This window comes from Anabas testudineus, chromosome 11 (assembly GCF_900324465.2).
Source record: "Anabas testudineus chromosome 11, fAnaTes1.2, whole genome shotgun sequence".
Lineage (NCBI taxonomy): Eukaryota > Metazoa > Chordata > Actinopteri > Anabantiformes > Anabantidae > Anabas > Anabas testudineus.
This window is the reverse complement of record NC_046620.1, coordinates 2,915,826-2,931,785: the sequence shown is the minus strand read 5'-3', so window position 1 is coordinate 2,931,785 and position 15,960 is coordinate 2,915,826. Positions and strand designations below refer to the sequence as shown.

At 37.4% G+C, this 15,960-nt stretch overlaps 1 protein-coding gene across 1 annotated transcript in view; it reads right to left on the bottom strand.

Annotated features, from left to right (window-relative positions):
* Positions 1 to 15,960, bottom strand: part of grin2da (glutamate receptor, ionotropic, N-methyl D-aspartate 2D, a) — a 95,735-nt gene that overhangs the window by 19,254 nt on the left and 60,521 nt on the right. The window contains exons 10-13 of the mRNA XM_026347286.1: positions 7,347 to 7,472; positions 5,515 to 5,627; positions 3,073 to 3,189; positions 2,424 to 2,584 (exon numbers count right to left, since the gene is read on the bottom strand). Of these exons, the coding sequence (XP_026203071.1) occupies positions 2,424 to 2,584; positions 3,073 to 3,189; positions 5,515 to 5,627; positions 7,347 to 7,472 (517 nt within the window). The remainder of the gene's footprint in view (positions 1 to 2,423; positions 2,585 to 3,072; positions 3,190 to 5,514; positions 5,628 to 7,346; positions 7,473 to 15,960) is intronic.

Below are 15,960 nucleotides of genomic sequence, written 5' to 3'. Positions count from 1 at the left end.
TATCTCCCCCCTCCCACTTCAAACGCGATGAGCAAGTGCATATTTTATGGCAAATGCTTTGTGTACTTTGTTTCCCCATGGGAAAAATAACACCCCTCCCCACTGAAGATAAGAAGCGTCTGAGTGGCAGTCAGTGCTGAGATGGCTTTTCCCCCTGCACTGCGGCTGCTGCAACTATGTAATATTTAAAAGTACTTGTGTTTCTTCTTCTTCCCCTGCCTCATTTAGTAGACATGATCCTGATGAGGATGCGCAGGTTACAACAGTTAGCTGAGGCTCCCGAGGCGAGTAAGATCAATACACTAACAGGTTGAGTCAGACAAGAAGGTCCTGTAATTGAAACGCAGCGTGGACTGCAACATCGCCTCAAGTTAAGAATAAAAAAAAAAATTCATTCATTTTTAAAAAACTGGAACGTGCAGGTTAGTGGACAATAACAGCAGAACGTGGATGACAGAGTGATATTTCTAGTAACAACATGGATACTGCCTGGTTGCCTTCTTTCACTCCCTATTCTGTTTTGTATCCTGATTATTATGGATTCTACTCTTCCCAACTTTACCCTGATACACTGTTTTCCATTTTTTTTTTATCAGTGGATCCATTCAGACTGAATTTCTGCAGCATATTAGTGATTTACGTCACTGAGAATATACATTTCTTTTTTTAAATAGACATATGACGCACCTCAATCTGACTTTCATCCTCATTCTTTTGGTTCTGTATGTAACTAAACCATAATAGTGCTGTTACACAACAACTATTTTAATTACTTCATCAAAATAATTGGATTTATTACATTTTGATTACTTTTTTAATTAATGTTTTAATGACTTTAGACAGTTGACAGTACTGCCAACCTCACTGTACAGTAGATGTTTCCTCAGGCTCGACGTTGAGAATTTTGATGTTGACAGCATTTCCCCCCCTAGGTTCACACTGTACAGTAACGTTAGAGCCCTTTTCAGATTTCAGAAGGAAAATACTGCTGAATTTCCTGCTTGGCATTTTCGCAGCCGGGTACGAAAGACATGAGACTGCTTAGAAATGTTCCCTGATTTAGCTGTCAAACGAGCGCGGACTTCCAAATGAATGGAGCCTATGAAGACGTGAAGACAGCTCCTGTAGCCATCCTTCTCTTCATGGTACAATATTTTCCAACAGAAATATGCAAATAGGAAGCTATTGCAGGCTAAAAATATGCAAAACAACAGGATGAACATTACCCTCTACATATACAGTAGCTTAACAGAAAGGACTTTTAATGTGATAAATAATGTACAGTAGCCCCCTGTGGAATCATTAATATTCTGATTAGAAACTGTAATTAAAGACTTTTGATCTCAGTAAGAGTAACTTACAATTACATTTATTGAGTATGTTAATTATTTGAAGTCTCCAGAAGTGACCATAGATGGATGATGAGTTTTTTGGACCACCATAAGGCACCAAAACAGAATACTGCACCTTGATCTAGTTTCTTCAAGTTTGTAAAGCTCTGCTCAAAATATAAACATCTTTCTACAAAAGATATTTTTCTATTTGGTGTTGTCATGATGATGAGGAGACAAATCCAACGGGACAAAGCATATGATGCACACAATTTTCATGCTAATTGTACATTCAGTTGCATTTCTACAAATGTATCAGTGACCCCTTTTGTCATGTGGATGACAGCTCCCATTAGAGTAGCATGTGAACTCAAACGTTGGCAGGAATGTGTACTGTACCTGTGTGGAAACATTACAACAGCAATTACATGAGATCATTTATGCATAATCATAAGAAGGGAGCGGCTATTGAGCACTAGCTAGAGCTGTCATCTAATAATCGTGGGATCAGGGCTTTGATTCATGAATCACTTTGCTGATATAAATAATGAATTCAGGTCAGTTCAAAGATTTGTGGTCACCTTCTAAGTGGTTTATTCATATTTGTTTTGTCCTCATTTACATTTAGTCATTTAGCAGACACTTTTACCTAAAGCCACTTACAAGGTACATGGCAAAGGCTAAAGGACCCCTACTGGAGGTAGGGCACATCACTGAAGGCTCCATACTGAAGAGCAGCAACGTTCAGCTTTTATTCCTTCAGCCTTCAGTTCTGTAAAACTTTCAATTGCCAATGCAAACTGTCACATTTCAGCCGATGCAAACACTGTACAGAACATGAGTTTAGCTGTTCAGAAGCTGTTATTACTATACAACTGAATTATCATGGTTGTTTCTGTGGTGTTTGCTGTCTTTTAATGGCCTTTTAATGAGGAAATAACATGCTGTTAATTACAGCTGCTCTGATAGCGCCACTCTGCTGCTGCTATAAGCTACTGATTGATATCGGTGAACCACTCCACATGTCGACAGTCGTTTCCTTCATCTTCTCTACCCTGTCCACCACCTTTATTTCTCATTTCCTCTTCTTACCCAGTTTTGAGGTTGTCAATGGCCTCCTCCACTCCCTTCTGGTTGTGACGTATCATATACTGGTGCATGTTGGGATAGTTAGAGCGGATGTTCTCCTCCGTGCTGCCGTTTGGCACCGTGCCGAAGCGCAGCGGCGGGTACTGCTCCGTCGGCTGCTGGAACTGTACGAGATATAAAGGTGGGTGGAGATTAAAGAGATAGAAGGAATGGAGGCAGAGAAGGTAAACCCTGTACTGAGTCTTCACTTTCAAATAGGGGACCCTCTGCTACAGTTTTGTGAAGCAGAGGGTTTACAGATAACAGTGTCAAAGCAGCAGGATACAGTTCTGTGGGTTCTGCAGAAGCTGCACTAAGAAATAAAAGAAAAGGAGTCAACTGGGAGAGGTTACTATTTGAAGATGCACATCCAGTATTTTACCTTTTTGAAGACAGTATCTATTTTGGGAAAAGCAACAAAACCTCTTTTGGATGATCTCACTTTTGTTCTCTCCCTCATATGTTTGTTTACTTTAAAAGATTAACAAAAGCCTTTAATGCTCTTATTTTGAAAGTTTGATTTTATGTAAATTTTCATGTCATTCTAACTCCTCGCTAAGCTAAATGTCTTGCTCATCTGTCACTCTTCCTATCTATCCATCCAAAACCGTACCTTCTTATCCGACAGGCCTGACACTGTGTCGATGTACTCCTCCTGGATCATAAAGGCAGCCAGGTTGGCAGTGTAGGAGGCCAGGAAGATGACAGCGAAGAAGGCCCAAACCAGCACCTGAAGGAGGAGTGTGGTGGAGTAAGATCAATGTGGGCTGAGTCTGACAGGTGTGGAATTATTTTAAGATTTTGGTAACAGTATTTTCACTTCTTGCTATTTTCTTGCTAAGCCCACAGCTGAAGCTCTGTCTTGCCTGCAGGCTAGAGTTGTGTTTGTCAGTGTGACAGTTCAGCCTCCAAAGACATCACTGCAACCTCAACATTAAGTGACACATTGTTGATTCCTATGAGGACATCCTTTATTTCTGGACACTGCTCTTGACATCAGTACATTTTACATATTTCACATCTAATCTATGAACAGTGTACCTAAATCTTTAACTTGTGCCCATCTGTTGTGGTAATTACACAAAGATGAATTCTTCAAGCACTGTACTTAAAGCTACATTTACTGGAAATATGATACAAAGTGGTGTTGCAGAAGCCTCCAATGAAATCAGACATTTTGTAAGTGAGGCTCATCCTCCTGATTAGTACATATTTGAGGTACTTGAGTACTTATTATGAAGCCTGGCTAAGTAGGTTAGTTTATCTTAAAATAAAGATAGTAAAACAGAGGGAAACAACTGTGACAGGAAAGTGTATTTCTACCTGTAATACTTAGTGGTAGATATAACTAGGTATTAGTAACTACAGTATAATATAAGTACATGTAGGTATAATAGTGTATTAAAAAAGCTTTTCTCATTTATTTCGTATTGTAAACAAATTGCATAAAAGTCTAAAACTGTTTTCTCGCTCTACTACACAAATATATTAAAAAAAAATATTTTCTAAAACTGCTGGGAATTTTGAGTACATTTTACTCTTATTATAATACTGTATCTGGTAGTACTACAGGATGTCTGAATACTATTTTACACATGATCTGTAATGAATTATAGTCACATTGTCACATTTCAAGTTAAATATCAAACACAAGCCAAATTAATGTAGCACAAATTCACAATTATATTAAAGGGTATTCCAGGACCTTGGTGTGAAAACATTCAGCAGTTCAAAAGTGCTGCATTTACTGCTGCACTGTTGATATTTAGCCAAGAAGCAAGTAAAAGATGTGGATTAGTCTTACACTAAATTCACATTTGCAGCCAAATGATGAACAGGGCTATCTGCTTCCACAGTACTCTGTTTATAAAGTTTTCATTTATAATTTTCTTCATGAATAAAATGAAAAATTAAACATATAAATGTACAGTCTGAGCTTGTGCTTCTGAGACGTAATTAAACAAAATTTTAATCTTTGTGAATGAGTATTAAGAATTCAAGGACAATTCAGCAAGCTTCGTCCTAAAGGAGGGCGGTTGAAGGACAAACGCCTTGCTTACAATAGCTCCCTGGTGAGTTTCATGACCCTTGGGCCGACGTAAAACCGATTAAAATGATAATGTATTACATCAATAATAAATAGTGTCAATTATCCACCTAGTGCATGCTGGGTAATCCACAGATGACCCTGAGTAGGCTTAAGGAGGTATGAAAAATGAACAAATAAGTAGAAGTCATTTTGATCAAAAGCCGTCATTAAAGATTACATTTATTTTCTAATCTTGTCTAATCTGATATTTTAGCTTCTGAGTGTTATGAACATTAATCAGTTTGTGAGTGATGCTACTATCAAGGAAAGATTTTATTAAAGACACAGTGGTATGAGTTTTATTATTAATAATCGCCTATAGTTTGAATGAAAGGAAATGCGCTCAAGCTACAAGACCATTAATTTTTATACCTGCACAGTAAACCTTTACCTCAAAGCTAAAACATCTGCAGAAAAGGAGAATTAAAATGATCAGGTTTCCTTCCCTCTTCTGACCCCCTTTTGTAAATCCTATGGAGCAGCTAATGAGCTCTCGAGATGATTGGGGTTGTTGTGAAAAGCACTCAGGCAGCCAGTCAGAAAAAAAAAGCTGCCTCAAGTTTTTCACCTCCCGTGGCTCTTTACTCTGCAGTAAAGGGAGCAATCCTACGACTGATTTTTCTTTTCATGTCATGAGGGCAGAAAGTAACAGCAGGTATTAAAAGACCACCGTGGTGAAACAAGTGAATTAACACTCTGAAACTGATTGCACCAGCTCATAAAGCTCGTAAGTTTGAGTTTTTTTTCCTATATAATGCAAATTAGAGATGTACCAGTGTGGGGAAAAACTAGAAATTACAAAGTGGAGATAAACTTATAGATTGAGTTGTACTGAGTTACTGTAGCTGACAAAAAGACTTTCAACCAATGAATCCAATTATATGTTCCCAAAACACACACAGAAAATAAACATCAATCAACGCTCATTCAATGTTGATCATACAGCTACTGAAGACATGTTTTTACCATGATTTTGCTGGTTGTCCCTCTGGGATTCTCCACTGGCACAGAGTTGTTGAAGACCAGCGCCCACAACAGCCAGACTGACTTCCCTATGGTAAACTTTGACCCCCCTGACTCTGAGAGAAAAAGAGAGTGTTGAAGAAATACAATGTTTAGGAAATTCAGCATCCACATGGTGAGTGATGTTAAGAGCATCTCCAAAAGGACTTAAATATTTTAAAAGCCAAAGAGGTCATAAATCATCTTCTTATTCGCTGTTTAATAAACCGTTACCATACAGGACCGTAAGTTGGTCAGCAGCGCAAGTCCGGCAGCTCTGTACCAGCACAGGCGTAGTGGAGTATGAAGCAATGTTGATACACAAAAGTTGACCTGATTAAAACCGGTATTAAACACAGAACAGCACAGAAAAAGAGACAAATTATGACCTTTTTGTGTTATAGTAACTTACCCTGTAGCATTAAGATGTCCTTTAAATGGGCAGAGACTTAAGACAAAGCATGTGGGCTGCTATATACTGTATCATACATTCATTTAAGATCTGGGGCTGAAGTGATTGCAGGGCAACTAGCCTGCAGTGATCTAAGAACTGTCTGATGTTGAAAGTTCAAACAGGGAAGACTGCGTTAAAGAGGTGGTGGAGGAATGACCTATATGGAGTTATCAAAGATTAAAGCTGGCAGTAGACTCCCTCATGTTGAGCAGAGAATCATTATTAATGAAGTATAAAATGTGGAGGTACATCTCGAACTGTTAAGGCAGTCTTACTGAAGGTATGGATGGTATAAAGGGAGAGAATGAGAGAGTCTACGTTTCTGCTGTGAAAAGCCTGTTGAACATCAAAAAAGAACAAAGGCAAGAACAGTGTTGTAAAATGTGGAACACGATCCACTGTCAGACTGTGCATGATATTGGCCTGAAAACACAGGTTTATACAAATTTAGTATAGCTTTTAATTAACACATCAGTTTGTCTGGATTTGTTCCATAACAAATATAAAGATAAAAAGAATCTAAGGTGAGATGGGTCTAACTGGGATTTTCAACTTGGTAGTATGGTTAGAGTACTGGTAAATATATTGTATTGGCACCTAAAACTGTCAAATGAATGAACCATGATAAGACAAACTAGTTAACTCACCTAGTTTTTGAAAAAGTGACTTAAAGATCCTGTGTAAATTCAGTGTAACAGGATTTCCTCTACACTTACAAAGTGTAAATAAAACATTTACTTTAAGGTTGATATGATTAGTTAACATCTTGAGATTCACATGTATGTTTTTTTGTTTTTTTTAACTTTATATGTCTTCTTATACAGTTTCGAGTTTCGTATGATAAGAATAAGGAGGAATGGAGGATTAGATTATGACTAAAAATAAAATGAGGCAGAAGCAGGACAAGCTACAGAACTGACAGCAAGTGATGAACAAACACTTGTGTCACTCCAATTGAGTATAAGTCTTCTTGTGACAATTTATGAGGAAGTACTAAATAACATTTCCAAATAATTGTATGAAGGTACCAGCAGAGAGGAGCAGGCAGTAAACAGAATAAATGATAAACTGACAAGTACTGTAAAAATGTCAAAATCACCCACCACCGCACCGTCAGCATTTGTTTCATTAAAAATAAATAAGCCACATCGTGGGTGTGGAGTGATTGTTTTGACTCATGTGCAGTCAAAAAAAAAGGGGGATGCTTTGCATAAATGCCCTCCTTAAATCAGCCCCCACCTTGCTTGCATAAGTGATGAAGTGACAAGTTGGTAATAAAGTTGTGAAATGAGCAGTGACGGTGGGTTGATTGGCGTGCTGACAGAGAGACTGCGTCTCTTACTCTTGGCGCTCTGCAGGCTGCGATTGTATCCCACGGGGCTGAAGAACTCAAAGATGAAGACGGTGACAGCCACCACCGACAGGCACATCACAAACATCATCACCCACACCGCCGGGCTGTAGGGCTCTGCAATAAGCACAAACACACACAAATATCAGATAAAGTTTCAGAAGTTTGCCTGTCATCTGTAAAATACCACTTGTCACATGGGAAACTGTCATTATTGGGCTGTGGACAAAGAAACTTTGTCCTAAAAGTAAAAACAAACCTCCTTTGTTTCCTCGTCAACCAACTTAAGAGAGAATATTTTATTGGTTTTGGTTATATAATTGGTTGATAAATGTCAGACCATAGTTTGCCCTCTGCTCTTGCCGGAGGCCAAACAAATCCTAAACAAAACAGTACACACCGATTGACATTCCAGAAAAACAGTGAACAAGAGGCCAGTTTCTAATTGTACGATATACTGTAGTCTGGTAATCTTGTACTTGTCACAACAAAACACCAACCAGCGTGCAAAGGTAGCTTTCCTGCAATAAAGGGAATGCATTTAAGCAATTAGTGCTGCTGCTTCCATTTTTTTTTTTTGATGTAAACACAGTGAGAAGCGTAAAGATGACTGAAACACTTGATTAGGTTGGACGGTGGATGTAAACTCACAGGACTGTCAAACAACAGACACAAATTCAACTCCAGAGACCTGTGTGTGGTTAGGTTTAGGCAAGAAAAGCACTTTGGTTAAAGTTAGAGAGAAAGACTGCTTAACTCAGATCACAGTCTTTTCCTAACCTTAACCAAGTGCTGTGACTGTCCAAACAGAACCATAGCAAAGTTTAAACAACGCCACCATCAGAGAACAAGATGTGCCACTGCAAGATCGAGTATTTTGGCGGAAACAGAATCTGTGTGTTACAGAAACTGATTTTGATATTTTGGCATAATATTTTAATCCAATGTCTGCAAAAATGTATCTGTTCAGTACCAACATATTTGTGACTTGCATTGAAGTTAACCTTCAATATAGTGTTAGTCATTTAACTGTACCTTTTATTATCTGTCCATCCATCTATCCATCCTACAGAAATGTTATAAATCTGGACTAGGCTTGTATATTCAGGAGCATGATGATAGGGTGAAGATAGATAGACTGTGAAAACAGACAAGAATCTGGGTACAGAGACACTGTCAGCTGTTGATCACATTGTGTTCATGTCAGATCTAATTCACAGTAAATACAAGCTGGCAAATGAGAAAAATATTTCCTGTCTTTCTGGTAATGAGATGTACTGTAAGACAGAAGGGGTCAGAGAGTTCACTAATGTTGATATTCAAAAATATGGAGATGTTTTTGCATCTTAAATAATGCCCCCTTTTGATAATGGGCATTTTGAAAGCTGCATGTAATTTGACACTAAAAAAGGGCAAGAATGGATGTTGTTTTTATTATGCCTAGTGTTATGACATACATTCTTTATACATGTGATACTTCCAGGTGTATGCAACACACAAAAAAGTTCTGTATAATATGGACATATTTAATTCAAATCTACTTTCATTCTGCTTTCAGAAGTTTGTGTCTTTCTTGAATGCATGCGAAAGCAAATGAGGACTGTTGTACTAAATGGTGGAAATTAAAAACCTCTGAGTGAAAACAGGAGGATACTGTCTCTCCTCATCTCGTCCTTGTAAAGAAATAGGTGCTAGTCTAACTGCCCGCTGAGGAAATGAGCAGATGCTTCTCAGATTTGGCAAATTAGCGAGGGATTTGCTGCAGACACAGACAACAACAGCAGTGGCAGCTGTAACGCAATCAAACGGCACCGGAGAGGAGAGCTGAGCTGCTGGGTCGAGTCATCAACACCTTCGCCTCTCAGTGTTACATCCAGGAAGAGATGCAAAATCAAACTCAACTGTCTGCTGACATATCAAAGAGCAACAAGCTCTGTTTACATATGAGGCTTTCAGCTGATGCTCCCCCTGCAGGGAGAGGTACAGTGTGGGAGCAGGTGGAGAGGGTTGAGATTTATCCATTAATCTTACTGCCAGACAGGGTTAATGTGCTTTTAAGGCTAGGCTGTCAAACTGTGTGCCACGAGGACTGCAAGGCTGCAAGTTTAATTTCCCCCTAGGTTTGGCATGGTGCCATTATGTTCACACATCACTTAATTTTATTACATTTTGGTAGATATGTTAAAAACATTCCTCTAAATAAATGTCTTAAATAAAATATTATAGTGATAGCATAACATAGTGAAGAGCTGAATCAAAGACTGTATTGTTACAATACAGAAGAGAAGGAAAGCATGACTACAGTGTTTAAACTAGGGACACAAAAGTAAATGACAGAAAACCACTTTGCAATAAAGTTAACCCATGACTTTTGGGAATAAATATAAAGTTTCACAATGAAAGTAAACACTAATTTGTCATTACTGGTGTAATATAAATCTCCAATAATGTAAACAGTAATAAAAACAAATTAATAATTAATAATCAATTTCTGACATGGAAAGTCAACAACACTGTTTGACATATGGGTTGGACAATAAAGTTTTTTCAGATTCAGATTACAGATAAAGATGTTACAGGTTCATACTTTCCGATTTGGCTGGGATGTTAAACTAGAACCATGAAAAAGGCTGACAACAAAAAGTACAAAAACAAAACTCTTCCTTGGGCTCTGGAATTTTTTACATTAGTATTGTATAAGCAAAATAAAAATAACTATAATCAAAAGCACTGCAGTGTAATTTTACTATTGATGTCCAATCAACTGCACGATGAACACCAGCAATCCACAGCTGTGTTTGACAGTAGTAAATGGTTAATATGTAGAAGGGGTGTTTATTTATATGCATGAGGATGAACCTATAAATATATAGCACAACAACTGACTCTGGCTACCTGTCACGTATGAACAATTTTAGTTTGAAGAACATATTAAACTTGGATTACGTTCACTTGCACCAGTACTTAATAAATTTAATAACTTATTGCAAAGAATTTGTTTGTCAAAAGTCAAAGTGTTACACAGCACACTGTATTTCCATTAGACTTTAGGAGTATAGACATCTGCGGTTGGTGTATATTTTGCTGCAAAGTTTCCCCCCCCACTATTTTAAAATATTTTTTTATTAAACATAAATTGGTCTTGGATGATGTTTGTTAACTGTGCTCTCTAGACAGCACTGGATTTATTGACATATATGAGTCACTGTCAGTTTTCTTGACTGGTAGAGTCTGGGGATAATTTTGCCTCCCAGTATGAATGCTGCCTGTTGGATTGAATCCAGCCACATACTGTATGTGCCTGCGGTTCAATCGAAATTGCCTTGGCAGAAGTGGTGTGTAAATAATTAAGTGCTGCACCACAAACACTGAAGGTTGCGTGCAATTTATTTTGTTCTACTCTGCTGGGTGAGGAGTGTAAAGCAGCTGTGTGCCGTTTTCAAAGTGCTGTCAGCCTTGAGTTAAGACTTGAGGAGGTTTATTGTTTATTTTCCATTCATGCGCTGTCTTTGTGAGTCCCGGTGTATGGTTTCCGGAAGCTATATATCCATTTTGGACAACAGTAGATCTATTTTTATTCCCTTATTTAATCAGGGAGAGTGAACAGTGGACATGTGCTCATTGTCAATGATGCCCATTTTAATATTAGTCATCTGGAAGTTGCCAGGTACAACATTAGCGTGATACTGGTGCCAGCAAGCAGCTCCACCGGAGCAGATGGGGTTAAGGTTGGGGTTAATAAGGTTTAAATGCCCTTCATCAAGGCTTATTTTTAGTAGCAGTTGCTGTGGATTTTGATTTTGATTGCCAACATTTTCCCAGCAAGTCCAGTCCAGTTCTTTAATGGCTTCCGTTGTCAAACTTAGATTAAGTCAACCATGTTTTGGCTATACATTTACTGTGAATTTCTGGTAGTGCCAGTGCTATAACATGAACCCATTTAAGTATTTAAAAAACAACCGAACAGATGAGTGATAGATTTTATCAAGAGCATTAGCATTATTATCATCATCAAACTATTCAGTAAAGTTTAACTAAGTAAATGCACTAATATGTCTAAATCAATCTATAATATTTCTCCCTAACTGTTGATGACTAAACATAAGATGCTCAAAATACTCAATTAAAGTACTTGAAAACTCAGTAAGCTAAAAATGTATTTTACCTTACACTTTTGGAAATCATACCATTCATACTCATCATGACAAATTTTCACTCTAAACACACTACTACAGCAGCAGATATAACTTTGGACAAGTTTGTCACTCTCTCAGTCTCCCTCTCTAGAACTTCTACAGCTCTGAAGTAAGAAACTTTCTGTCCCAGTGCTGTCCATCCTAAATAGAAGGTTACTACTATATTTCTACAGCAGGCACAAGACTTGTTAGACTTAATATCATTTAGATCTACCCTTCTTATCTCATGGTTTTTATCGTTACCATCCCCTGAACAGCCCTGTGGTGTGTAGATACCACAGACCACCAGCATCTAGTGAGAACAGAGTTATCATTGAGCAGCGTTCTTTGTCGTTATTAAATTCATGTTGAATCACATCAGTCCTGTTAAAGAATTCAAGTTTGTTTGATGCTTATTTTACAAAGTAAGTCTATTAAGGCCACATTTATTTTTATAGTCACAGCATGACAGAAACCAACACACCTCCGTCACAGAAGGGAGAGAAAAAAGGTATTTAGGGCAATAAAAATACAATCAAGGAAATAAACTAGGAGGCAAATTATGATTACTCTAGCTTTTGGTACTGACCCATACTAAACACAAACTTTGACACCGACCGTAGATATAGCACCAAAATAGTGGCAGTGTGTTAGAGCTGTCAACATGACAATCATATATGCTTGATTACAGTAATGGAAATACTACGGTTTGGTCAGGTTTAGGCAGCTGGGTTAAAGTTAGGCATAGTTAGGTTAAATGTAAAGATAAAGTAAATAGAGTAAAAAGGTATGATCAGTATTTCCTTACAAAAATACACTTGATTATATAATTACTCTAGCCATTAAATATTAATAGGCCTGGGTCATTTCAGTCGTGGGACATCCGAGTGCATCTCACACCATCACAAAATTTACATTTGATTCCAAAGTACTTGACAAAGTTAATCTATTTAATGCCCTGGGAATGGGCTGAAATTTTAAACAGATGGGCAAAAAGGATTTTAGTTAAGGTGGACATTAGGGTGTGCTCTTTATCACTCCACCATCCTCCTTGTGACTGGTTATTTGTAAGAGGCTACATGTAGTGTATATTTTTAGAAATGGAATCTGAATTCACTGTGGCCTCAGAAACTCTTGAGAAGCCCTTGTTGAAACACAAGTTGGTGGTTTGGTGAGAAGGTTTTGCTTCACCCTAGTTAGTAAAAGCTTTTATCTTCTACTGACAGCCCTGCTACTGACCATCCTTTTCAATAAACCCACACACACATACTCAATCACATGCGCTCTCTTTACTTCTCTCCACTTGTTCAATTTTCGCCCTCCTCTTTACTGAGTCCCTTGGCAGTTAAAGTGTTTGTTATCGTCCAGGCTTAGACTGTGTCTCGCTCCTGCCTCACTCTCCTGCTCTGTCTGGATCTCTGTTTGGAACAAGGCCTTTGAGTCTATCTATCTCATTTTCTCATTTACGGTGTGTATTAAGGAGTTAGATAACTGATTGCGTTAAATTCATCATGGCTAAATAAAAAAATAAATGTTTCTCTTTAAGATTTCAATATAACTAATCTGTTAAAGAAAAAACATTAAACAGTATGTCTTTTCATACCTTGTAGACACACATAATAAGTATTATCACTTTTCATTTTGCAGCACACACAGAAGAGATCCTGAATACATACACACAAATGGCTGTGATATAGAAACCAAGTTTAAGTCTTTTCAGTTTTTTCTTTAAAATGATGAATAGAAAACTTCCAATTGGCACACATACATCAAAGTTATAAAAAAGTGTTTTTTAATTTATAATATTCACGCAAAGGTTTAACAATAAGCATTATATTACAAATGTATTATTCTTTCTACAGTAGTATTTTGCTGCACATATACTGAAAGCTTAATTTTGCATGTTTTCTATAGATCGTAAACCTCTAACCTAAGCCTAACCCTAACCCATTTACAATGAGCTCAATGCAATCTGCAGGAACGTTATCAAGTAACATCATGTAGTGTTTTGCTCCACAGAAAAAAAAAATCCTCTTAACGATTGTCTTGACTGCAGAGAGACTTAACAACTGTCCACTGATAAAAGATTACAGTGGTACAGAATGTCAAGTTAGACAGGAGCCCAAAAAGACTCTTAAATATTTAATCAGGCATAGAAAATGTTTCCATGCTCCCAAAACTGGCTGTTTCTAAGAGTCTGACAGAAGAGTATGTGACCGAAAAACAGAATGAAGCCGACACATTATTCAGCTGAACACTGAACAGAATTGAAACGGCTGAATTTATGGGTTGATGCAGACTGTTTGACTTTTTTTAACTTGTAATTATGAACTAATGGGTTTTAGTTTTTCACTGTGACTAAATTTTATTTAGTAAATATATGAAAAATGTTTAAAAGGTTCAGTTCAGTGATAAGGAGTTACTTAAGGTTCTTGAAAACACTTTGCCTCTCATTCGAAGAGCTTCTTCAGTTATAACTGGTTGAGCGTATTTTCTCTCAGTAGAGCTGTTAAGCTGTTAAGTCATTAAAGGGGTGCTACATCCTAAATTGTTTTTTGCACTGTGCAAATAAGTCCATATGATTTTGTTGCTATATGATATCCATTTAATTGCACTTTTCTAAAAAATTGATAGTTGTTGTGATGAGTTGGTAAATCTCTCTAGATTAACATGTTAATAATTCCAATAATTCCTACAATTCACCAACATCTTCTATTCTGTCTATACAGTATGTGCACAGATGATGAGCTGGATGACTGAGAATCTCCAGACATTCTGCATAAAGCGGGATCATCTCTTTATTGAAAACAATCAGTACAGTTTTAGCTTTACCATATGCCGCCACATCTTTATTAAAAAGTTGGGTTTGTAACCACACTCCTTAGGTGTCAAAGTTATATTGATTGGTGACATTTCTTGACAAAACAGAGTCTAAAACTAAATAAAGAATAATGTTTTAAAATGAGAACCATTTTGCAAACAAATAAAAACTGATCATGTAAAATACACGTATGTACAAATCAACCAACATGGCCCAACATGTTCAATTTCCAAAGTGGTAGCCCACATAGACTTCACGGTGTCAAACTAAACGAATTACCTGGTTCAGTCTAAGAGCTTAAAGCTTTAAAGTCTTTTAAAAAGTTACATACTATAGCTATAACCAGCTCCAGTTGAACTGCCAGGATGGTTTTCCAAGGCCTTTCCATTAGAAACAGTCACCATGCGTCCTGACTTGCTTACTTGATTCTTATATGCACCTTTAAACATTCCTTATGTGTTTCTGCTAGCTCCTCTCTTCAGCCTTGCTACCCTTTTTTTGTGCTTCCATTCACTTAAACACACGTGCACACACAGTATTTACATGTACCCACACACAACCATGCAGAGCCACAGTACAGAATAGCTCTCAGCACTGTGGCCCAGCGGCCTTAAGATAAAACGGCCTTCAGAGCCTTGCATCTCCGTCCAACCATGGCATGTTTCAGATTGTCTCCTAAATCTCCTCTGACAGAAGGATAGATGTACTACTGCAGCTGTGTAAGTATGAAATATATATCCCTTAAGGAGGTGAACTAAAAGATAAGGTCTGTGAAAGGCCAAAAAAAGTCGTGTCTTGAAGCAAACTCAAGGGTTGAGAACTTCCTTACACATTTTATGAAGAAATCCAAAATGTGTTTTTGCCCATTTCTAAATCTCACTGTTCAGCTAACCTTAGCAATCACAGTAAAAGTTCAGTAACTACGTGGGTGAAGATAGTAAGGACTCGAGCACCAACTAAAGCATCTTTAACACCTCCGCTATTAACGTGCTAAATATAACAGGTAGAGATATCATTCACCATTTTGGAAAATAAATATGTTGAACTCTTTATTCTATCACTCTATAAGCTGAAATGTATGTGTCTTCTTCAAGAGTTCAAAGTACATAGGATTCTGTACTACACTGTATACAAAGCCTACGGGGCACAAATAAGTACAAGTCAATCTGTAAAAGAAAAACTGGTTTTAATAAGATACATAAACTAAATTTCTACAAAACCTGGAACTTTTCCTAAAATAAAATTTAAAAAGATTTTTACATTAAGATGTATTATCTTAGGAGAAACCAACTTTGACTTAAATATGCTTTATTTTAAAGAAAAGAGTGAAATATATCACTACTGCTTCACTATGGGAGCTTGTTTGAATACTGATGATATCAAATCTAAAATCTGCACTGGCAGCTTGGTTTTGAGATGCAAAGCTGAGAGTGTGAAGCTTTTCAAGCACAGGCATGTAAAAGAAAATTCAAGGCCTCTTACATAATTGGGGATCATTTACAACACACTGCACGGGGTTATGCAATTTGTTGGGGCCGTTGTATTACGGCTTCAGATAAAGGGAAAGGAATGCAGTATATTTTTGAAACACTGGCGTTTGTTATACTTC